This window comes from Lagenorhynchus albirostris, chromosome 7, assembly GCF_949774975.1.
Source record: "Lagenorhynchus albirostris chromosome 7, mLagAlb1.1, whole genome shotgun sequence".
Classification (NCBI taxonomy): domain Eukaryota; kingdom Metazoa; phylum Chordata; class Mammalia; order Artiodactyla; family Delphinidae; genus Lagenorhynchus; species Lagenorhynchus albirostris.
In genome coordinates this window covers 2,398,834-2,422,908 of record NC_083101.1, presented here as the reverse complement: position 1 = coordinate 2,422,908, position 24,075 = coordinate 2,398,834, and the positions used below count along the sequence as shown (strand labels likewise).

The 24,075-nt window shown below is 61.9% G+C and overlaps 2 protein-coding genes across 13 annotated transcripts in view; one reads left to right on the top strand and one right to left on the bottom strand.

Annotated features, from left to right (window-relative positions):
• The first annotated feature begins 813 nt into the window (after window positions 1-813).
• FAM163B (family with sequence similarity 163 member B) lies at window positions 814-2,040 on the top strand. Its single transcript, XM_060153908.1, has 2 exons — window positions 814-943; window positions 1,645-2,040. The coding sequence occupies exons 1-2, from the start codon at window positions 851-853 to the stop codon at window positions 2,038-2,040; spliced, it is 489 nt and encodes a 162-aa protein (XP_060009891.1). The 5' UTR covers window positions 814-850.
• A 3,256-nt stretch (window positions 2,041-5,296) lies between these two features.
• ADAMTSL2 (ADAMTS like 2) overlaps window positions 5,297-24,075 on the bottom strand; it is a 34,512-nt gene continuing 15,733 nt past the window's right edge. For 10 of the 12 annotated variants that reach the window (XM_060153819.1, XM_060153826.1, XM_060153823.1 and 7 more), the window contains 10 exons: window positions 23,543-23,891; window positions 21,744-22,116; window positions 16,820-16,917; window positions 12,469-12,595; window positions 10,867-11,080; window positions 10,548-10,703; window positions 9,959-10,129; window positions 9,061-9,237; window positions 6,683-6,827; window positions 5,297-5,932 (listed from right to left, as the gene is read on the bottom strand). In XM_060153819.1, coding sequence (XP_060009802.1) covers window positions 5,814-5,932; window positions 6,683-6,827; window positions 9,061-9,237; window positions 9,959-10,129; window positions 10,548-10,703; window positions 10,867-11,080; window positions 12,469-12,595; window positions 16,820-16,917; window positions 21,744-22,116; window positions 23,543-23,891 — 1,929 coding nt within the window. In that variant the 3' untranslated portion in view covers window positions 5,297-5,813. Of the gene's footprint in view, window positions 5,933-6,682; window positions 6,828-9,060; window positions 9,238-9,958; window positions 10,130-10,547; window positions 10,704-10,866; window positions 11,081-12,468; window positions 12,596-16,819; window positions 16,918-21,743; window positions 22,117-23,542; window positions 23,892-24,075 lie in introns of those variants that run through there. The other 2 variants (XM_060153822.1, XM_060153827.1) reach the window with 2 other exon arrangements.

Sequence of the window (24,075 nt, the reverse complement as noted above, 5' to 3'; positions counted from 1 at the left end):
TTGTGTGTGTTTGAAATTTTCCACAGTAGTTTACGAGGGGCACATCCTTAGGCCTAGAAATCTCACTTCTGAGAACTTATCCTGGACAGGTAATTGAAGTCGGTCCTGCGATTCAAGTGGTTTCTGTTTTTAGCTACGCAAACGTGTATGGAAACGTTGGCTTAAGATTTATTTTTTAATGTCAACAGCCTAAACACCAAAAAGGAGTTTGGTTTTCAGTTTCGAAACATGAGAAAGTTCTGGAAGTCGGTTGCAAGCAAAGCGAATATACTTAATACTACTGACTTGTACACTTAAAAATGGTCAAGATGGTAAATTTTATGTCACGTGTATTTTACTGGTGATTTGAAATGTTAAAAAAAAAGGATCGGTTATGTTATAAAATGGAATATGGTTCGAAATTATGTTACAGAAGAAAATTTAATGGTAAGGAGAAATAAGGATGAGCTGGTGAAGTGACAAAGCAGGTTACAAAACCATACGTTCAGCCCGACCGCATTTGGGTAAATTTTTAAATGCGTGAGCTTGTCGCCCAGGCTGAAAGTGTGCTAGGCTAAGCGCTCACATACGTGCTCAAGAAACCTACAGGGAACCCTGAGAGCGAGGGGGTGTGCTGTTAGCATCATCTCCTAGAGGTGTAGAAACTGCTGGCAGAGGCAGAGGCAGAGGGGGATGTCCCACCTGACCCCCAGGCCCAGCCGCTGCCTCCTGCATGCAGTTGGGTTTTTCGTTTTCCCTTTCGGAGCGCTTCCTCAACCTCCTAACCTAGAACAGCCTACTTCGGCAACGAGCTGACAACGTGGTGAAGCTGGTGCTGTGCGTTGCAGGCTGTTGATGGAGAAGGGGGCGGATGACAGCCGGAACTGTGGTCATCACCGGGGGCATCTTGGCGACTGTGATTCTGCTTTGCATCATCGCGGTTCTGTGCTACTGCCGGCTCCAGGTACTCCGGGAGCTGGGGGGGGGGCGGGGGGGGAAGCCCGGAGGGGGCCCTGCAGAGGGAGGGAGCCAGGGCCCAGGAAGGCGGAAGAGTCAGGTCTCCAAGAAGGTGCAAGGCAGACGGCACCCCCGGACTCCACCTGTGCGGGCTCGGTGATGACGGCTCCCCAGACTCCCTGAGAGGTGAGTCCGCTGAGGCTCAGAGAAGGTAAGGGCCTTTGCAGATGTCACACAGCTGCCAAGCGGGGAGCAGGGGTGAGCCCTTGGGCGGTGCTACTCCACCACCTGTGCACTCCCTGCCCCACCCACACTCTAGGGCTGTCCTAGGTCCCCCGCATCTTTCTTCCTGAGAGAGGACAGGAAGCCACGTGCATAGGGCAAGGCAGCACGGCTTGGTGCCCTGGAACTAGATTGGGACCAGACTGCCTGGGCTCGAATCCCAGCTCTGCCGCTTTCAGGCTGCCTGCACCCCCTGTACCTCAGTTTCCCCACCTGCAAAATGGAGTTGGCCGTTGCACCTGCCCCCAGTTGCCGTGGGCTGAAACGAGCGAATCCCTCACTTAGGGATCCCGGCAGTCCGGGATGCCTGGATTACGAGCTCCCGTGAGTGGTGGTGACAGGGACGCGGGTGTCTGAGCTGGGTGCCGCACACTTGCAGCGAGGGAAGCCGGGGAGCCGGTGGTCACAGTGGCCCTCTGCCCGCAGTACTACTGCTGCAAGAAGGAAGAGTCCGAGGAAGACGAGGAGGAGCCCGACTTCGCCGTGCACTCGCACCTGCCCCCGCTGCACTCGCACCGCAGCCTCGTGCTGACCAACGGGCCGGCGCTCCACCCGGCCACCGCCGCCTCCTTCAGCCAGAAGTCCCCGCAGGCCCGCGCCCTCTGCCGCAGCTGCTCCCACTACGAGCCGCCCACCTTCTTCCTGCAGGAGGACGAGGGCGTGCGCAACGGCGGGGAGCGCGTCGCCCACAAGAGCGTCAGCCGGGAGGACGTGGCGCTGCCGCCTGGGAGCTTCGGGGCCCTGCAGGCCCTCAACCCCAGCCGCCTCTCGGCCATGCGGGAGGCCTTCTCGCGGAGCCGCAGCATCAGCACCGACGTCTGAGGGCGCCCCCGGCCGCCGACAGGTCCTGAGACCACGGTGGGGTCCCCACGGCGTCCCAGCCTGGCCCTGGGCCGGGACCCAGGCTCGGCCCAGCCTGCCTCACAACCGCGTCCTCACGGGGGCCCGTTGGGGAGCTCTGGGGCTCGCTGCGGGGGTCAGACCCAGTGAAAGTAGTGTGGCCGCCCTGGGTGGTGGCCCCCGGGGCCTGGGTCCGGAAGGGAGGCGGGCATGATGCGGGCACAGGTGTGCGGTAGCATCCGGGTGGCAGGCTGCAGGGTGAGGTAGGGCTCTGGAGCATAGACCCCAGGCTGCTGCTACCAGTGCTGCCGTCAGGGAGGGGGCCGTGGAAGGTGGCCTCCGTCTCAGCCCCAGCAAGTCGGCATCTCTGGCTTCACCGCCTGGCCGTGTCCCTCCCTCCCTGGGCCTCAGTCTACCTACTTGTTCAAAGAAGGGGTGGCAGCCGCGATGCTAGGGGCCCTGCAGCACAAGCCCTACCTGGTGACTTGGAGACCAGACACCCCGTCCCAGAACAGGGCCTCCCCCCACCCCTCCCACACACACCCTGGCTTTAAGCGCCAGGAGGCTGAGACACTGGTTGATTGAGCTGGGCCCCCAGCTGGGCAGATCTCCCTAGAAGGGGGAGCTCCCTTGGGATGCACAGCCCCGACTGGCTTTTTGGTGAAAATGGAGTGGGGAGGAGGCCATGTGCTGCTCCCCCCGCGTCGGCAGTGTCCACACTAAAATACCCAGTCCAGTCCTCAGCCCCGATGCGGTAAGGCGGACGCAGCCATGGACCAGGGGCTAAATGACCCACTGACTCCCCGTGAGACCTGGGACGGGCCCTCCCACTCCTGGGCCTTAGCACCCCCAGAGCCCTCCTGCTTTCATGACCCGGGGCATAGACCCCCGAGCTCTGCCACCTGCCCAGTTTCTCAGGAGGACCTGGAAGCAAGACCCCAGGCTGCCCTTTCCCTGCTCCGGCCCCGTGCGCACGCTCCCAGCAGGGCTAGGGGCTCCCCCGCCATCCAGCTCGAGAAATGCCCCAAACCCAGGGGCACCGCCCGCGGGGCACGCAGCCCCGTCCACGCAGAGGCACCGTTTCCTCTCGGCAGCATGGCCCCCAGAGTCCCCTGCCCTCTCCCGGGCTCTCTCTGCCTCTGGGCCCAGCCACAGAGCCAGCCCCCACCCTGGTAAGGCAGCCCCGTCTGCCCAGGAAGACGGACCAGGCTCCCCAGCTAAGCCACCTTCCTAACAGACAAACCTTCGGGGCACGTGGCTATCCCCGAGGTGTGGGCGGCCTGAGCACCACACTTCTGCTCTTTCTCCAAAGTGCTGCTGAGCTGTGACTCCGGCCGTGAGCAGAGTTAGGAAGGCTTACTATTTTTGGCATCGTCGATTTCCCCCCCCCCCCCCGCCCCCACCTTCTTCCTTTCTCCTCCTGCCTCAGTTTGGACTTGCTAATGGAATTCATCCCCAAGCTTCCCCTTCCTTTGTCACAGCCCGTGAGTTTGTTTCTGATGCATTAGCTGGGCGGGGTGGGCGGGGGTGGGGAGGGGGGTGAGGGTCAGGAGGTGGCGCTTCCTGCGGCTGTTCTGTTCGGTTTCCTATTTCCTTTTCTGGTCTCTGGCCTCTGTGTAGATTCCTAGATCCATTTGACATCAACACGCACCCATCCATCCGAACTACCCCGGCTCCACCATGGGGACCTGCAGGGAGCTGCCTGCTCTCTGACGGATTCGAGAGCCAATAAAACTCCTGACACCGTGTGCTGTCTTTGGTCTGCCTGCCATTCCAGGCCAGCCCAGACCCCTCTCCGGGGTGGGGGTCTTAGCCCAGACCCCTCTCCGGTGGGTGGGGCCGTATCCAGCCCAGCACGGGGCAGAGCTGGCCTTCCTCTCCCGTCCAGCCCCAGGGGTCATGGCACTGCCCAAAGGCGCCCGGCCGCAGCCATGTTTGGTTTAGATTTTCCCAGGGTGGATGTGTCAGTCTTCCATAATTGGAAGCCACTGGCCTAAACCCTGAGCTCCTGGAGGGTGGGTGGGGGGTGGCAGGCTGAGCCACCTGGGGCAAGTGACTGACCTCTCTGGGCCCGGGTCTTAGCATCAACACAATGGGTGACAATGACACCGACTCCATGGGGCTCTTGGGGTTAAAGAGGCAGCGCTGGTAATGCACTGGGCACAGACCTTGGCGCACAGGATGCGCACAGAAAGTGCTGGTGGAAAGGAGGATGGGGGAGGAAGGTCACAAGGAGAGAAAAGATGTAGGTGGGGGCAAATGACAGGGCACAACGGTGCGGTGTGTCAGGGAGCCCCAGATCCCTGCAGTGCGGCCACCCACCTCTGCCGGAACTGAGCCGCTGACCTTGAGGGAGCTCACCCCGCAGGCCCCAGCGAACCTGGAGAGCCACTCACCCACCTGCAGCCCCCTGGATGCCATCCTAAACACTGTGGTGGACCCCACTCTGGTCCCAGTTTGGGGACAGGCTGGCCCTGCATCCCGGGGAAGCAGTCAGGTAGCCCCTCGCCTCCCTGCCCCCGTCCCCAAAGACCCTCCCTGCGGCATCCTCGGCCCTGTGCCCTCTCGCTGTCCCTCGGCGGGTGGACACCCCCATCGTCCCTTCTCCGCTGCGGCCAAACCAAGGTGCTTTCAGCAGCCTCCGCACCCACCCTCTCCCCGGAAGTTTTCCGTTTCCACACTCCACCCGCCCCCCCACACCCCGCTTTCATCTGGAAGAACTCCCGTGGCTGGACCAGCCTAAACATCACCTCCCCCAGGAAGCCCTCCTGTGTCCCGGCACCCACAAGTCTAGATTAAGTAGCCCTTCTAAGAGGCCCAGAAACAGTAGTGATGGCTATTTCCTGAGCACTCCATGTGGGCCCACACCGCGCCTCCCACCCTGCCTGCCTCACCTCTTCCTCCTGTGGTTCGGGTGAGGGAGTTCCCTTGGGCTCCGCTGTCCCCCAAGCCCCACAGCAGTTGGGAGGTGCGAGATGGGCTCAGTTCTGACTCGAGCGCCCGAGTCCTGATGCCCCTGAGACCCCTCCCCGCGGGCCACCCACTCTTTTTGTCACCTTCTGTCCACTCTCCCCTGTCATCTCCTCAGGGAGACGCTGCAGCCCGGCCCCCAGCCCCACCTGGTCCCAGATCTGAGGCCGCAGCAGAGCCTTCTGCATGGGCGAGCTAGACAGCGGCCCCAGCTCCCAAAGCCTCACGGCCACCCCACCCTGCCTGGCAGACCCCGGAGAACCCAAGATGCCGCCATAAATAGGACCACTTTATTAACGTACAGAGAGTACTGACGGACGACAGCACAGCCATGGTGCCGCGAGAAAACGCCTCTTCCCAGGTGTAAAGTGCGGTGGGTCCCTCGGTGCCAAGAGCTTCGTATCAGGGAGGCGAGCGATGCTACGTCGTGAGATTAAAATTCCTCCGGAAGGAGTCACCTAGACAGCATCAGGATCCCAGGCGCCCCGTCTCCCTGGCTGCCCATCCCCCTCTCCTCACCCCCACAGCCCTGGAGGGACAGAGGATGTTCCCAGGCCCCCGGGTGGGAGCCACAAACGCGCCAGTCCTCCCGGCTCTGTCCTGGGAGGGCCGACGGGCGCGCTCGGGGGTTGGGGGGCAGGGGAGGGGCTCTCCTGCCCGGGGAGAGAGCAGGGGCTCAGTGTCACGTCTTCACAGCCGGGGCGCCCTGCAGGGAGGGTGTCCGTGGAGGGGCTGCTGCGGCCCCAGGGATGGGGTGCTCGGTCTCTGAGGAGCGGCCGCCGGGCCTAGGAGTGGGGGGGCCGGCAGGAGCGACAGCATGCCTTGCTGTAGTACCAGTGGCCGCAGAGGTTCACCTTGATGGCCAGGGCGCAGTTGGTGCCCGGCTGGTCCTGGCAGCTGTCGTCTGGGGAGGGGACACGGCGGGGGGCGTAGGGCATCAGGAGGCGGTCAGGGGTGACGGCCCCACCCCACCGCCTCCTCTCCTTGAGTTCTACCTCTCTGCCACTGCTTCCCTGCCTCCGTCCCACTCCAGGGATGTCACAGACCCCACCAACTGATGTGAACGGTGCATAGGGAAGGGTAATGCCCAGGGCCCAGGATCTGGAAGAGCCACTGATCTCACCCCTGGAGGCCTGAACCTACCCGGGAGGCCCACAGGTGCCCCTTCCACTCAGTAGGTCCAAAGCAGAGCTCATCACCCGGCCCTGGTGCCCCCTCGGAGCCTAGTACCCTCACGCATCTTCCAGGTGCCCGAGCCAGAGACCCTGCTTCAGCCCCTCGCCTCCCGGCTCCTGCGTGCCCAGCTCAGGGGCGCTCTGGCTAAGTCTTCCTGGCTCCCTGGTCCCCTGCCCCACAGCTGCCCTCCCATCTTCTGAAGCCGGATGCTGTCTCCAAAGTGCAGGTCTTGGCATGGCTCCTGGGGACCCCAAGCTCCAGTCAGCTCTCACCTGCCGCCCTTCCCACCCTCACCTCCCAGCCTGGGCTCAGCCACTCCAGGAGGAACCTTCACTCCCCAACATGCATTGGTCCCTGTAGCCACTAGGCCCTCCCGGTCACCCTGGCCGATGCCTGCTCATCCCGCAGGCCCTGGCGCAGCCCAGCCTCTGCTCTCCCGGGAAAGCCCCTGCCCCGCCCTCAGCCTCTTCCCCCTCACCTGGGGGCTCCGTGGGGCAAGGCTGCAGGTCACAGGCCTGTCTGCCAACGGGCTTCACCAGCGGGTCGCAGCCCCGGACGATGTCGGTGCCTTGGTAGCACTTCACGTCTCGCATCCGCACTCCCACCCCGCAGGTCTTGGTGCACTGGTCGGGGAGAGATGGCATGGCCCAAGCCCCCACCGGCGGGGCAAGGGCTCTGGCCAGAGGTGGGGGATCCCACCCCTGTCACCTGGCTGCCGAGTCTTACCCGACACGGGACACGTGGAAGGGCACTGGCTGGCAGCCAGGAGACGCTAAGACTCGTCCCCCCTCCCCCGGGGCTGCTGAGTTTCCCCGTCTGCACCGTGAGGGTGTGGCCGTCTCCTCTCTCAACTGTCCCCCCCACCCCCGGCCGGGTGGGTCCTTCGGCTGTAGCTTTCCTGGGTCCTGTGCTACCGAATGCTCAGGACATACAGGGCCGCGGCCCAGGGAAAGTGCTGGTTTCCCACTCCAATAACAAGCTGTGTTTGTAGTGGACCAATTACATGTATCTTCCAAAGCCACCGCCTCACCGGCTCCCAGAGTTCAGATGTTCCCCTTGGAAAACCCCGCTGAGCTACCCAAACACCAGGGCCATCTGCTGAGCCCAGTTACCCCGCCGTCCTCCTGCCAAGATCCTACAGGCGGTGGCTCCCTCTGGCTGCCCCGATGTGGGTGACCCCACGTCACCCAGGCACGTCTGGGACCCGAGCCCTCGGTTTCCCGAGTGGGGTCTGGGGTGGGAGGCCCTGGCCCTGGGCCCACCCTCTGGTTCTGTTTGCAGAGGCACAGGGAGGGCTGCCTGCCCAATGCCCGCTCCCAGCCTGGCGGGGGGCTGGCCCAGTCTGGAGGTACCAAGCACAGACAACAGTCAGCCTTGGATGGGTGCCCTGAGGAACCTCTGGCTGTCCCTCGGCCCCTGAGTAGATGGGACAGCTGGGAGGATGCACTCTTTCTAAGCCCCTATCCCGGGAAGGGGAAGCCACAGGGGAAGCAGACACCACCCCAACCAGGGACAAAAGGACAGAGGTCCACGTCCCCACGGGCCGCTCACCCCTTGCCCACCCACCATCATCAGGGCAACCCAGGGGCGCCCCTCCCCCAGTGCTCCCAGGCTCCTGTGCAAAGACCACCGTGGGCCTCCCTACGTGCGCCCTCCTGGGAGCTACAGCACCACCAAGTGCAGGGGGGACTTGGGGCACAGGACTGGTGACGCTGCTGTAAGGAGACATCAGGGAGACGGTAGGAATCAGTAAGAACCCAAGTCTAGACACAGCCGCCCCTGTGCTGTAAGAAGGGCTTGAAGGATGCTGACGACCCCCGGGTGCCCTGGGATCCTGCCGGGAGGCCTCCACAGGAAAGGAAAGGGGCCAGGAGAGAAAAGGCAGAAGCTAAAGGACCCCCTTTGCTCGGCCAGGGAACTGGGGCGGGGTGGGGTCTGCGGACCAGGGCTGCTCTCCCGGCTCAGCCCAGCCCCACGCGCCTCAGGGCCCGCCCTGCCCTGCTCTCATTAGGATGGGCCGGTTCAGGGCCTCCCTTCACTCTGCACAGCTCTCGGCCCGCCCGGAGCAGCGTCCAATGTCTGCTCACGCCCCAGGAGCTGGGGGTCAGCTCTCTCTCTGAACTTGGGTTTATTCCCCCGTGGGATGGGAAGAGGAGCCCCCTCCCGGGGTGCTGTTGGGCGGAGGAAAGGAGCCCGTCTGGCAAAGTGCTGGGACCGGCCCACCCACAGGGGCCTCGGGGCCTGGGAGGTGAGAGTTCTGCTTCCGGCTGTAGAGAGCAGAGAGATCTCGGCTCCAAGCCACCCGCCAGCCTGAGGCCGAGGAGCCCGCAGGGCCGTGGAGGGGCCAGGCCTGTGTCAGGGCAGCGGCGGCCATTCCTCTGGCTTCCCTCTGCCCACAGTGCACATGTCCTGCCATCCCCTCTGCCTCTCCAGTCCTGTGTCCCTCCTGCCTTGACTCTGGCTCCCGGGACCGAGGCGATATCTGAGTCAGCCCCACACAGTCCCGGTACCCACCTGGGATCTGTCTGCCCCGTGTTGGGTGTCAGGCACACGTGCTGTCAAATGCACGACTGAAAGGCTACAGTGCAAGGCCGGAAGTGACCTGGGCCCCAAAACGGCCCAGGACGAGCATGGCAGGGATCCCAGAGGTGAGATCCAAGAGGACTTCCTGGAGGAGGTGGCTCTTGCACCAGCTGACTTGGTAGCACTGACAATCTTTCCAGGGGTGAAAAGCCCTGACGGAGGCTGAGGGGGGGACATGAGGGGCACTTGGGGCGAGAAAGGAGGTACTTTGGCAGGACCAGAACTCAGGCCTGGCCTCAGGTGACCTCAGCGGGGGGCCAGCCAGGCGCTTACCTCAGACCAGGGGCTGGTGTACCACTTGAAGCAGGGCCTCTCGAAGCACGTGCTCTCCTCCGGGGGCTTCTTGGCCAGGCCGCACTCGGGGCCGTTGCGCGTCTGCGGCTTCCCGTTGGCCAGCTCCATGCACAGTACCAGCCTCTTTTTCACACCTCGGCCACAGGTGGTGTTGCACTGAGGCAGGGTGACAGACGGGGCCGGGTCAGGGGTCAAGGGCCAGAGGCCAGGAGGACCAGAACACAGAGCCCAGAGCCAGGCCAGTGGTAATGTCTCGGTCAATAGCAAGCGGGTGAAAACGCTTAGGTCGACGGCAAGTTGGCCGAGAACTCTCCGGTCGATAACCACGTGGCCCCAGACAGATCTAATGACAAGCAATTTAGCATAAAACCATCTGCTGTGAAACAAAATGGTTAACGGCCATCCGACCTCAGATGATTTAGCTCATCGTGATCTGCCTGAAGCGAGTAGTTGACAGCAGTGCGGTTGAGAACAATTCGTCTGAAATTGTAAGTTGGTGACCTTGGCAGGTCTAGGGGTCGTGAGAACAAAGGGATGTACAGGGCCCACGAGCCAAGAGCGAGTACAGCAGAAGGACCCCCAACCCTGGGTTTCCATCTTTCGGGAACATGGGGTCATGGGAACTATACCAGCCCTGCATGCCTCGTTGAACATTTGCTATTTAGATTTGGGAAGTTTTAAGAGGTTTTCTTACTTTTTTGGTTTTTTCTCTTTCAAATGGATGTTTAGTGAATTGTGTGAATTAGGATGCACTTGGTCCTAATGTCCAATTAGTTCCTCGTCTGACCAGTCCGTCATTCTGGCCGCCTGGCTCTCGGCCAAATGCTCTCCCAGACGGAGGGGGCCCTGCCACCCGGCTCGGGCGCGGGGCACTCACCCGTTCCCAGTCCTGGGCCAGCCAGTGGGCGGGGCAGTTCTTGTCCCCGCAGGGGTGGATGGCCAGAGGCTTGGCCTCCATCTGGCACTGAGACTCGGGCACCACCCGTCCGTCGCTGGTCTTGCAGTACACGTGTCTGATCATGCGGCCCTGCCCGCAGCTCCCACTGCACTGCAAGGGGACACCCGGGGTTAGAGGCAGAGCCCCCTCCCAGGTCCCCCAGACATCATTCCCAAGAGAGGAGAACAGCTGGGGGGAGGGGAGGGGTTGCCATGGTAACCATGTTTTAAATAACAGTTTCTGTTCTAATGACAGAAAGATTGCATGCCCATTGAAAAACACACAGAGAAAAGCACGCCTAAGACACCTGAAAAGCTCATCTGTACACCCAGCACTCAGAGGGGACCCCAGTGAGCACCTGAATGTCTCATCCAGGCAAGAGGCAAGAGAGACAGACACACAGACAGACAGGGAGCTTATAAAAGGGCATCGGGATGTGACCACTTGTTTTGGGATAAAGGTTTTGATTCCTCGTAATCGCGCGGGGACACCCTCTGAGCGCCGCCCCCCACTGCCCGCCCGCCCTCACCGGCCCCCAGTCGGAGACTGTCCACTGGCGGTCGCAAGGAGGGCCCGTGCAGTCCTTCTCCCCCACAGGCCTGGTGTTGGGGTCACACAGCGTCTCATCCTCCGAGCAGCGGATGTCCCTGGTCACCACGCTGCGTTCCCCACACTTGGCCGTGCACTGCGGGGAAGCCGGGGTGAGGGCGGGGCCGCGGCTGCTAGAGCCGCAGCGCAAGGGCCCTGCGCCAGGCCCCCAGCGCCCCAACCCCCGACACACCCCCAGCGCCCCAACCCCCGACACCCCCACCTCCCAGCCTGGCCCGGCTCGCTCTGCGCATGCGCACCTCTGACCACTCAGACATCTCCCACTGCGGCCCGCAGGCCGGGTTCCGGCACGTCTTGCGCTCCTCGGGCCGCACGGCTTCGGCCGCCTCGCACAGGTCACTGTACACGGAGCTGTCGAAGCCGGGCGAGAGCATCTTCCAGCAGCGCACGATGCGGAACTGGTAGCCCTCGCCGCAGGTGCGCGAGCACTCGCTCCAGCTGCTAGTCTCCCACCTGCCTCGGGACGGGCACGGCCTTCAGCGACCCCCACCCTCCTCCCGCTGGCCGGGACCCCACGGCCCAGCTCCTCCTTCCCTCGTGGGGTCCAAATCCACCACGGGCTGTCAGACAGGAAGCTGGCCAGGCCCCACAGGGAAGCTGTTGCCGTGGCGACCCCCGCCTCCCCCGCTGTAGGAAACACCTGGGTAGGGTGGTGAGTGGGCACCCGAGCCTGCACGTGGCCGGCTTGCCCAGGAGCCCTTGTAGGCTCCACCTGCTCTCAACTCCAGACCACCTCCAGCCACTTCAGGGAAACAAAGTCCCGGCCTTGTTGCTTTGCTGACGCTGCTCCCTCCTCCCAGAGTGCCTTCCCCTCCTGCCACTGCCGCCCTTCTTCCTCCAACTGGGGATCCTGCCTCAGTGTCCTGGAGCCCCGAGCCCCACCATGGGGGCTCTCTCTGAGGGGAAGAGCAGACCCCCCCCCATGGCTGCACACTCAGCTTCTCACAAAGGAGCAAACGCACAGGGAGTAGAGGCCCCAGGATGGAGCAGAGGCCCCGGGATGGAGCAGAGGCCCCGGGATGGAGCAGAGGCCCCGGGATGGAGCAGAGGCCTCACGATGGAGCAGAGGCCCCGGGATGGAGCAGAGGCCCCACGATACAGCAGAGGCCCCGGGATGGAGCAGAGGCCCCGGGATGGAGCAGAGGCCCCAGGATACAGCAGAGGCCCCGGGATACAGCAGAGGCCCCGGGATGGAGCAGAGGCCCCAGGATGGAGCAGAGGCCCCAGGATACAGCAGAGGCCCCGGGATGGAGCAGAGGCCCCGGGATGCAGAGGCCAGAAGAAAAGAGGGTGTGAATCTGCATCAGAGAGCGGGATGCACTTGGCCTCCAAGGCCGGGCACCCTTGGGCTCATCTTGGGACCACCATGATCATGACCAGAAAGAGGACATGCTTGGGGCTCAGCCTCGGACCATCTGTGAGGCAGGACAGGAGGCCTGGGGGGCTAGGAAGATGGGGCCTCCCCCACAGCCTGGACACCCATCAGCCTGGAATTTCGGGAATAATCCCTTTGGGCTTCTCAAAATTCTAGATGCACCGAGTAGACCTGGGGGCGGCAGGAGCAAAGAGTCACGTTCAGAACGGTTCTCAACCTGCAGTGGGAGTCATCGATTGAGCGCCCCTGTGTGCAAGGCACAGTGACAGATTTTACCGCAAAATGTGGGAAATGACGCAGGGACCGACAGTAGGCCAGTGCAGCCCCCCTCGCAGGCCTGCGGCCCGCCTGGATGACGGAGCAAGGTGCAGACTCCCGCCCCTCCCGCAGGCAGGGGCAGAGCAGAGCCCCAGGCCCCCGCCTCCCGCCCCACACGCACCCTGCTCGGGGCCTGGGTGGCGGGTACCTGGGCTGGCACTCCCTCCCTGCACAGAACTCCTGGACAGGCTCGGGCCGGGTCAGGGCGTCGCAGTAGCTGTCGTCCACCTCGATGCCATCATAGCGGACGCACATGGCATACGTCGACATGACCCCTGGGTTCAGGACAAGGGAGGGGCCAGGTGAGCCAACTGTGAGCGCCTTGGTGACCGGCAGACAGGCCATGTGACCATGGGCAAGTCACCCGACCACTCAGCACTTCCCGGTTTAAATCGGGGTTAGTGACAGCAGCTGACAGGTCTGCAGGTGGAGCCCAGCGAGGACGGCTTTGTGGATCTGAACTCTCTCCCCGTCCATGTCCCGTGGCCTGACCTCTTCTTTTTGCACCCTTACCCCATCCAGCCCAGGCTGGGCGCCCAGTTTATGTGTCACAAACCCTGGGTTTTAAATAAACTCAGACTGGCCCTTACAGAGGCCCAGAGGCAAAGCCAGCCAAGTGTCGCTCATTTTCATTCATTCAACAACTACCCGTCCATGGATGGATGGATGGATGGACGGACGGACGGATGGATGGATGGATGGATGGATGGATGGATGGGTGGGTGGATGGGTGGGTGGGTGTATGGGTGGATGGATGGGTGGGTAGATGGGTGGGTGGATGGATGGGTGGGTGGGTGGATGGATGGATGGATGGATGGATGGGTGGGTGGATGGGTGGATGGATGGGTGGGTGGATGGGTGGATGGATGGATGGATGGATGGATGGATGGGTGGATGGGTGGATGGTGGGTAGATGGGTGGGTGGATGGATGGGTGGGTGGGTGGATGGATGGATGGATGGATGGGTGGGTGGACGGGTGGGTGGATGGATGGATGGATGGATGGGTGGATGGTGGGTAGATGGGTGGGTGGATGGATGGATGGGTGGATGGGTGGGTGGATGGATGGATGGATGGATGGATGGGTGGGTGGATGGATGGGTGGATGGATGGATAATCTAACCATTCCAGCCCTTTGCAGACTCCTCAGATGTTATATTATATCTTCAGATCCTCCCTGCCCTTCCACGGCACGCCCTAGTCCTTATCAAACTCCCTCTTAAACTTTCTTTAATCATTATTGTGATTAAATACCTGGTACTCTATAAATCCCATCGGGGGACAGTATGTAAAGGGCCAGCCCTCAACTAAAATTATTAATTCCTTGACCCCCACCTCCGCCTCCTGCTTCTCTGGTCTTCCTCCCCTGCACCCCGTGCTCGGTACCAAGCTGGCATGTGGGCCAAAGTCACTACGCAGGGGGTTGGTCCCTGCCAAAGAGCCAGGATGACTCAGGGAGAGTGTTAACATGGGGTTAACATTGGTGAAGTCCCCAGGTGAGGTTAGGGTTTGTGGTGGTTGTTATTACTGGTGTGTGTGTGTGTGTGTGTGAGTGTGTGTGTGTGTGTGTGTGTGTGTGAGAGAGAGAGAGAGAGAGAGAGAGAGGGACCCAGCCTTCCTGAATGATGGAGGGAACGGAACCCTCCTCACTGGGGTCACCCTTCCCCCAGAGGGAAATTGATTTCCCCGTAAACCAAGGGCCCCAGCCACCTTGCGCTCCCTTCCCAGCGGCGCGTGTCTGAAAGCCGGAGGCTCCTGCCTCTCCAAGCCCCAGCCCTGGACGGAACGAAACAGCCTGGGAAGCAGCCCACGTGGGGATTTTTTCTTTTTTTCCGTAAGGGCCGAGCCAGGTTGCAATCACTGGTGCCTCTCCGCCAGCGCTGGGCTGTGTCGTCTTTCGCCGTCGCTGAGGGGGAGACTGGCTTCCTGGCCAGGTCTGTTCAGAGTGTTCCAGGCCTCAGAGACACCAGCTCTGGGGCCCAGGGAGGTCCAAGTTTAGGGACTTGCAGACCCTCGGCAAGTGCCTGATTATTCATTCCCTCCTCGTCATCGAGTGGAAACACAGCAGGTCCTGATCAAGAGAGACGGGAATGCTGGTCCCAGCCCAGTCTCTCGCTGGTGGGGTGGGGGTGACGTGAGCGCTGTCAGACTCTCTGGGCCTCAGCGTGCTGCTCAGAGGAGCCCCCCAGGGACGCGGGGCAGTCAGAGCGCCAGTCGTCTGGACACCCACCTCCCTACATCAGTCTTGAACGCGGTGCTGTTCAAACCTTCTTACTGAGCCCTTTCAGACCGAGCCCTTCCTCTCAATGAAAGGCGCAGAGAAGCCCGACACCCGGCTGGGTGGGCCTGCTCTGCCTGAGGTGCGTGAGCTCGGGGCCCGCCCGCTCCACTCCCCTCAGCCTGCGCCCACGAGGTGCCAAGAACAGCTGGAAATCATCACTTGAGGCTCCAGCTAAGAGTCCAAACCGATTCACCTACATTTCTACCGCTCCCAGGAGCGTCTTTAAGCAAAGGAAAGATTGCTTGCTGCCATGGCTGAAGTTCACAGACACAGGAGAGCTGCTGTAAACCACCCCTGCCCCCAACGCCGGCCCGGCCTCGGCGCCCGGTACGGTGGGATTTGGAGGAGAGCCGGCCACGGAGGTCCCGTTCAGCAGGGACCCGACTCCACCACTTCTGCCGAGCGCCACCCATGCCCAGCTTGGTGCCTCTGCAGTGATGGGGAGCCCACTCCGCGTCGGGGCCTTTCATGCCAGTCCCGGACAGGCTCGTCTAAAGGAGAGCGCTTCCTTTCAGCAGAGCCCAAATCTGTCTTTCTCACTTCCTTTCTTCTTTCGTCCTACTTTGCGCCTCGGGCCACCCAGGGCAGGTCTGCCCATACCCTGCCTGGCCACTCTGTGGGCATGGAGAGATGGTGCTGTGACCTCCCTGGGGACCATCTTTCACCCAGGGCCAGGCTCAGGCCCCTCGCCACAGAGGCTGCTTCGTCCTGGAGGGATCTCAAGCGACGTCACCTCCCCAGGCAGCGATGTGTCCGGGAGGAACAGGAGACGCTCCCAGTCACGTGGTCTGTGACAATCCCGGCGTGCGTGGGGATGACATCGGGGCTCCCGATTCAGAAGAGGACCCTGCCCTTGGGGGGCAGACTCTCAAGGCAGGCTCCTCCCGCACCCATCCCAGCACTCAGCCCTGTCCTCTCCCGAGACCAGCAGCAGCAGTGCTGGCCGTGGCGCCCGCTAGGTCAGCTTTGGCCACGACAACTTACTTCTCGTTTCGTGTCTAGCCCTGTAACCACGCTTGGAAAGGCGGACATCCCGTTTTACAGGTAGAAAGTTGAGTCGTGGAGAGATTAAGCAATTTGCCAAGGGCATGGGGTGTGGTGGACCAAATAGCGCATCCCAAGCGTTCACCACATACCCCACAAAGCCCACCTCGCGCCCTCCAGAATATCAGGGGGCCAAACTCAGCCTGTCCCGTGCCCTGCTGGGGGAGGAGGGGCATGTAAAAGGAGGGGGCCCCAGATTCCAGCCCAAGACGGAGAGCCTGTGGTCCTTTCAGAGCCCTGCGGGGCCCCCTCCCCAGGTCCTCCCTCGGGCCCTCCACCTGAGATGCCAACCAGGGCTGCAGGAGGTGTGACCACGCCCAGACCACCGGTTGCCCGGGCTCCAGTCGGCGGCTTGCTAATTCTTCCACACTGGCCAGAGCACGCAGGGGACATCCAGAGCTCTGGCCAGCTGGGGTGGGAGTGCAAGGGCAGGGTCGGGGGATCATACATTTTGAGTGGCAGTAACTCGTCTTGCCCAAACCCACACACGAAGTCGCAGGTATACATAAGGCGGCACCCGGGGTCTCCCTACATTTGCCACAGGTCCCGGACCTGGGTCTGGCATCTGACCTTGCAGCAGTCCCCAGGGGGAGGGGACCAGAGCTGGCGGCAGATGGAGCCCCAGGCCCTGGACTGTAAGCCAGAAGCTTGCTGTGGTGGCACCCAGCCACGTGAGCAGACATAGGTTCAGACACTTACTAACTCCACGTGTCTATCTGCCCAGGCAACCCCGGGGGTCTCCGTTCCCCTCCTGCTTCCTCCCTGGACGAGGTCCTAGAATCCCAACAGTTCCCTCTGCCACAGACCACGTGGGTCTCTTTCCCCCTCCTACATTTGCTGTAAGCAAAAGTAAAATCCTGACCACCTGAGATTTCTTACTTTTTAACCAGGATGTTTGTTCTAACAAGGTGTGATATGAAGAATGACGAGGGAGCCTTTGGGGGGCTGCATAACCCCCCAGCGGCTGGGCCTTACCATGGTCCAGCACATTGTAAGCACAAGGACATCCAAACTCCCACCTCATTGCACTGCCTCGTGGGTCAGGAAACTGCTAGATAAGCTCCCTGTGGGCAACTGGGGGCTACAAGCAGGTGCATGGGCCCCGAAGCCCGGACTCGCACCCACCGGCGAGGTGGGCTCAGCAGGTGCCGCCCTTCGGCACCCGTCACGGGTACCTGTGGTGCAGGTGGAGCTGCAGGGCTCGTGGGACGAGAGCTTCCACCGGTACATGTCCGCGGGACTCACGCCGTGCTTACGCGTCTTGGGCCTGGTCCTGAAAGCAGGTGAAGCAGAGAAGGGGGTGAGTTTCACGGGAGGATATGTTCTCATCCGTGGGGTGTGGTTGTGGACCTGTCCTGAGCTCCAGGCAGAATCGCCACCTGTCGGGGTCCCAGTGCCCACCGTCTAGAACAGAGACAAGGGAAGCGGCGCCCACGGGGCGGCGGGTTGTAGGAAGGAACGGACGTTGGCATTTTCCATCTTAATGACTGTCTGAGCTCACTGGCCTGCAGCCGTCAGAGCACCTTCGGGGGCTGGGGGGTGAAGAATCTGGGGCTCCCCAACATTGCAGTTGCTCCTTCCACACACACAGCCTTCTCGCTCTCACCTTCTAGCAGGGTCGTGCAGATTCCTCCTGCCCTGTCCCCGGGAAGGGACCGGAGAAGCACCTGGTGTGCTGCGAAGGTGCAAGAATTCTCTCCCACGGCCTCCCTCAGCTGGGATTCTGACTGAATGGGGCACACTAGCCATTGGGCCTCCGACGATCAAAATAGAAAAGCTCAGCTGCAGACGGGGGAGTGGCCGCGTCCCCTCCAGACGCCTCTGCCCAGGTCTGCAAGGGCTGCTGTGCCAGGGAACGCCGGGCTGGGTCCCCGCCAGCGACGGGCTAGGATTCTTGGCCGGAACTCAGACGGCCCAGCCAACTATTGTTAGGACTGTTTGCTTCTTTGAACCAGTCGGTGTGCTGGGGCCCAACCTCCGTATCCAACGTGCAGGCTCGTTTTGGACTCGGCAGGGGCAGAGGGAGGTGGCGGCAGCTCCCAGAGCCCGGGCATCTGCTCTGAGATGCAGACGGCTGGGTCTGAATGCGGCCCGTGGAGCCCTGCCACCCCCAGAGCCGGCAAAGGGGATGCGGTCCCGTGGCCCGGGGGACGGCATGTCCCTGAGACCCCACCGCCCAGCTCCACTTCCCTTCCTGCCCAGAGGGGCTGACTGAAGACCGCCCTAAGCTCAGACCCTCTCACAGAGCACACTCGCAGGTCCTTTCCCTGGGGCTTTCTGTCACCCCGGAGGTCAGGCTTAGACGAGGGTTGCAGGGCATCCATTCTAAAAGGCCTTCCAGTCAATTCTGTGATAGAGACATTGGTTTGGATTCAACTGGGAGTTTACCGTTTGTCTTCCAACTTCTGGAATTTCACAAGTGGATGAGAACGGCTCTTACACTTTACTTTTGCATAAATGTTGCCCTGAAGACACATCGTGCTCTGAGAACCAGGAAATGGTCTACCCACGGACCTTAAGTAACGAATTTACTTAACCCAGGAAGGAGGGAGAGTGAGGAGAGGGAGGGGAAAGCCGAGGGCAGCCGGCCACAGGCGGGCGGCCGGGACCCCTCACCTGGTGGCGTCCCCACCGGGAGCCTGCCCCAGCCTTTCCACACATACGGGGGAAGGGGAAGGTCCTCCCTTTCCTCCTTAAAAGTGAGCGGGAACTTTAAGATGGGTCGCTCCACCCACCCAAGACCCAAGCATCTCAGAACACGGGACCCGTGGAACCTCCCCGGGGAGGAAGAGCCTGATTCTGAAATGTGCTGATTGGGTCCCCCACCCTCCTTTCCACAGCTTTAAATTCTCCCCAAGAACAAAAGGGGATGAAAAGATCCAGCCCCTGCCCGGCCACCCCACCCATGGAGAAGCCATCTTTATCTAATTACACCCTCCTGGGCCAGCAGGCAGCGTGACTCATTCTGGAGAGACAGCAAGCGGTTCAAAATAACCCTTCGGGTTTTAAGCACCAAAGGTATTTTTTGGGGGGGCTGCCCACATGGCACTGCTCGTGGGAGCACCGCATAGGCGCCTGTCCCGCCTCTCGAAACGTGTATTTGCACAACAGTGCAACGCCTAAAAGACTCTGTTCTCGGAAGTGGGGCCCTGGGGAGAAAAACACCCAGGAAATCGCTGAAACCACCAACCCTCCACCCGCCTCCATCTGGAAGGAAGGCGGACCACCTCAGCCCTGGGATGCCTCGGATCCCGCGTCTGGACCCTTTCCCCAGGACCGCCACGCGTGTTTATAAAGGGTCATAAAGTGCTTTGCTTCCCCGCCCCCCCCCGCCACCCCCGATCCAGGCTGAGACAGGGACCCTGTGTCTCTGTGTCTCGGACGCTTGTTCCCAACGCCAGCGTCTGGTGTCGGGGCGTCCCTTGATCGTTCGGGGCTGTTCTGAGAAGGTGAAAATAACCTTTCCTTTCTGGGCTGCCCCTTTGATTTCGCCCTCTCTGAGCAGACGCGACTTCCTGTGTTTGGACAACTCGCTGCGACAGGGCTATTTTGTCCTGGCGGTTCCCCCACCCCCCCCACCCCGCCACCTCCCTCAGCCCTTTATCTCCAAAGACCATCTTTGGCCTCTGGTCCGCGGTGTACTTTGAAGCAGCTGGTGGGGGAGCCGCCCATCTCCCCACGTCAGGACTTTCTGAGTAATGACCATCATTGTATTGGTTCCTGCGTCCCACATGGCACTGGAAACCCAATCATTCCCCTTAGGGCCCAGGGGTGGGGTGGGAGTCAACTGGGATGGGGCAGGAGACATTCTTTATAATGTGACCTAAGGACCCAAAAGCTTGTGCCATGACCTGGCTTAAGAATCCTTGAGCGCCCGACCGGCGGGCCCTGAAGCATCGTCTGACAAGCCCCTCGCTCAGGGATGGGGAACTGAGGACCAGAGAGGGTCACCGATGGGTCCAGGTCCCATGGGGACGGGGTGGGGAGGGGAGAGAATTGGGATGGAGACCCACTGGCACTTTCCAGGCCTGAAGCCAAATTAAACAGCAGCCTGTGTGCCCCCCGGTAAGCCCGTTCACGGAGCGACCCTGACCGTGAGATGGGCGGCCTTCCTCGCACGGGGTCGTGGTCCCAGAAGGGCCCCTCTCCCACCCCGAGGCTCAGTGTGTTCACGATCTTTCCCGTTTGCTGGGTCCTCACTAGATGCCTTCAGCGCTTCAGTACCAGATGGAACTCAATCCTCTGGCCAGCCCTGGGGGTGAGAAGAGCCCTGAGTAACTGGCCCCGGATCACAACAGCAAGTACCGGCTGATTCTGAACGCCCCCCCCCCCCACCCGGCCTCAGACTCAGAGCCTGTCTCGCCCTTCCGGCCGCTGGATGCCACACCCCCCCAAGGCCCACTCCCTGCATTCTGAAGCCGGGCCAGGCAAGCAGATGGCCTAGATGGACCCTATGGGAAGAAGGGCAGCCGCAGAAGGCTCCAGACCTCCCACTCTGGCCACATTTGCAAAGAATTCCACCCAGAGCCTCGGGATTGCCCCGGATGTGCCCTGGGTATCTCATGGGGCCTCGGAAAACAGCTTGAGAAAAGAGGGGGGCACCTCCTGGGGGCTCAGGGGCCCAGCTTCCCTGCTCTCATCCCCGGGGAAGGGTGAGAGAGTCGTCTCCACTCACCTCACCGCAAGAGTGAACCCCAAATCTTCCATCAAACTCAATTCCCCAAGGACGCCCGCCTCTGCATCCTCAGCCCTGGCTAGGGTTCCACTGGCTTGGTGTCTAAGGCCAAGGGGTTTGGGTGGGTCCTCAGAAAACAAGATAAAATAAAACCCAGTGCACTTGGACTTCCCTGGTGACGCAGTGGTTAAGAATCCGCCTGCCAATTCAGGGGACACGGGTTCAATCCCTGGTCCAGGAAGATCCCACATGCCACAGGGCAACTAAGCCCGAGCCTGTGCTCTAGAGTCCGCGAGCCACAACTACTGAGCCCGTGTGCCACAACTACTGAAACCCACGCGCCTAGAGCCCATGCTCCACAACAAGAGAAGCCACCGCAGTGAGAAGCCCGTGCACCGCAACGAAGAGTAGCCCCCGCTCGCTGCAGTTAGAGAAAGTCCATGTGCAGCAACGAAGACCCAACACAGCCAAACATTTAAAAATTAATTAATTAAAAAAAAAACAGTGGGCTTGTTCCTGCCTCCAGTCCCCGCTCACAGGGGTGCTGAGCCTGGCTCGGTCTGTTTAAACCAGCCTCGCTGCCCTGCTAGCCTGGAGAACAGGGGAGTCATCATCGGCCCAGGGAATTGTCCTCTAGTAGGGACAGTGGAGGCCTGGAGCCACCATGATCCCAGCTGACCCCAACCCGGGGAGGCTCCTGGCCTCAGACTCCTCCAGGGCCAGCCATGACTCAGGTGTCCCCAAGTGTGACTGTCCAGGCCTCCCCAGCGTGTCCTTCGCTCTGGACTCTCTCCCACAGCCCGTCCCAGGGCAGCTCCAGCCCCACAGAAGAAGGCCTTGTTCCTAGTGCCTGACTCGGGGCCTGGTCCCTGGCTGGGGACCCCACTGAACCGTCCCCCAGTCTCCTCCCTGGCCAGCGGGGAAGGTTGTCCTGAGCCACCCCACCTTCGGGGAACATTATGGTCTCCCGCGAGAGCTGTCCCACCTTATGCACAGCGACCGCGTGTGCAATGAGCGTCCAGACCGAGAACCCAAGGACCCCAAGCCTCCAGTCTCTGAGCCCTAAGGACGTCACTTACCTCCTCTCTGAGCCCAATACCCCTCCCTAAAGCTAAGGCTGTTTGTGATGAGAACATGTCTCTGTGCACACGGAACACTTAGCCCCAAGTGCTCAGAACCGTTCACCTCCTCCCCCTCTGCCCCCCAGTTCCTGGAATCACATCACACGTGGGCACTCGGAACCAGCCTTAGCCCGTGGACCTAACTTGTGGAAAAGATGCTAAAACCCAGGCCTCTGACCCCCTGCTCAGATCCGCGGGGTGAGGCGGGGGGGGAACCCTGGGCGGGGGCGGCTCTCTCCCACCTACCTCCGTCCCGGCCCTCACTCAGCAGCCCCCAGAGAGGACTGGGGAGTTGCCTCCTACCTGGCTTTCTGCGTCCTGTTCCCAGCCAAGGCAGGGAGGCTGGCACTGGCGTTGGGGAACGGGGCCTCGGAGGAGGTGTTGGCCACTCTGTCAGTGCTCAGCTCCAGGTAGGACCCGTTGAGCAGGTAAGCACCGGCTCCCTCGTTCTCCTCGTACTCGACGTAGAGGCTGTCGGCCGGGGAGCCCCTCGGGGCGCCCTGTGCAAAGATGCTGTTGCTGGTCTCATTGAGGGGGACCTCCCTGGAGTCGGAGTCCGTGTCCAGGAGCTGGTCGGAGATGGCGTTGGCCGAGAGGAGCTCCTGGGAGGTAAAATGGGCGCCGGTCTCTTGGTCATCCTGGTGTCCCGCATGAGCCGTCCCGGTGGCGTTGCCGTCTACAGGGGAGATGGGTGGCTCAACCTCCGGTGCCCCCTCGTGGCGGGGCAAGGGCTGCCCTGGGCAGGGGCGGAGCAGGGGGGCTGCAGCAAAGACCTGAACCGGGAAGCGTCCAGAGGCAGGTTTCTGCCCGACGAGCGGACACAGATCGCCCGGCGGAGGCTCGCAAGCCGGCCTGGACAACCTCCTGTTGGGGAGCCTGCTTGACCCCTGCCGTGGGTTGGATAGGGTTTCCCCAAAATCCACATCTGCCCCGAACCTCAGAATGTGAGCTTATGTGGAAATAAGACCTTCACAGACATACAGATCTCCAGGTGAGATCGTCACGGACCCTATAACTGCAACGCCTGCTGTCCTTTTAAGAAGAGAACACGCAGAGACACACCGACGCAGAGGAGAAGCCGTGTGAAGACAGAGCAGAGTCTGCAGCGATGGGGCCACAAGCCAAGGGACGCCTGCACCGCCGGGAGCTGGAAGCGGCGGGAAGGACCCTCCCCTGGAGCCTCCAGAGGGAGCACAGCCCTGCCGACACCTTGACTTTATTCCATAGACTTCTGGCCTCCAGAACGGGGAGAGAATACGTTTCTGAGGTTTTAAGCCGCCCGGTTGGTGGGAGTTTGCTGCAGGAGCCCCAGGGAACGAACACCGCCTCTAAAGTGTTTCCTACTTGAAGACTCTCAGGGTCTTGGAAACTTGCCCCCAAGTCAGTGAGGGGAGTCTCCTCAAGTCTGCTCTACCCTCCACCCCTCAGCAGGGCTGATGGTCCAGCCCAGCCCCGACGTGTCACTCCACGGCCCTCAGGAGTACAGCCAAGCTGTCAGCGGGGGGTCAGGGACGGTGACCCACCGCTGCGTCTTCAGCTGCACCTCCTGCGGCTTCCCCTGGAGCCTGTCCCGCCAGACTGGCCCTCGCTGGGCCCCTCACCCCCGCCCCTCTCCTATGCCCTCCCCTGGCTAACCTTGCTCTGGAGCCCTCAGGTCAGGGGTCACCCTCTCCAAGAACTCGAGGTCCTCCCTGTGCCCCTCAGCTGCCCGTCATTCCCTCCCAGAGTTCTGGTCACACCTCGCGCGCTATGCTGTCTGTCTGTCTGTCTGTCTCCACTGAATGAGTGAGAGCACGGGCTATGCGGCCGGACCATCCTGGATTTGCCCCCAGCTCCTCCGTGGTGGACTGTGTGACGCAGGCAAGACCCCTCCCTCTAAGCCTCAGTCTCCCCACCTGTCAAATGGGGCTAACCATACCCACCTGGAGGAAGGTATGTGCAGAGGATGTCTGCTAAGGGCCGGCCCTGGGCCTGCCCGGTCAGCCTGCACGGAACCGGCCCCTCTGTCACCCTCTTCTGCAGGTGCCGGGTTCTGAAGACCCTTCACCCGAGGCCCCTCTCCCTGGGAAGCCCCGCCCCACCCCGCCCCTCCTCCTGGTTACCTCGGAAGCCCTTGCCCCTGGGGGGCCCCTCGCAGGCCCTGCCGCTGGCCTGCGCGCACACCTCGTTGGTCTCCTGGCCTTTGCTCAGACCCAGCTCGATCCCCGGGCCCCGGTGGCCGAACAGTCGGTTGTCCAGGCCCAGCTGCTCCGAGGAGGCCTGGCCGTAGAGGGAGCCGTTGTGCTGAAGGAAGCCCGCCAGCCCAGCCCCGTCCAGCTCCTGGCTCTCCGTGCTGTCTGCGGTGGGCTCTGAGAAGCTGTAGTAGACGGGCTGGATGCGGTGGGCGTGCGGCGGCTGCAGCAGCGTGTACTCGAAGGTGATGGAAGGGCTTTTGCCGTTCTGGTTCCACACCTGGGGGAGGAGAAGAGGTGGGATTCCAAGCCCCCCCTCACCCCAGCCCCTTCCCCACCAGCCTGGAGCGGCTGCTGCGGCCTGCGGCCCACAAGCCCCTTGAGGACAGAAGACTCTTGTCCCTGAGCTGCAGAAGGCTTTCCTGCGGCGGCCTGCAGCCGAGTCCTTCCCAGGGACTCACCCT

Excerpts from the sequence above, each read along its gene's own strand:
- FAM163B (XM_060153908.1), top strand. The coding sequence starts at position 851 with ATGACAGCCGGAACTGTGGTCATCACCGGGGGCATCTTGGCGACTGTG. Across the intron at positions 944-1,644 it reads TGTGCTACTGCCGGCTCCAG|TACTACTGCTGCAAGAAGGA; the intron begins GTACTCCGGGAG and ends CTCTGCCCGCAG.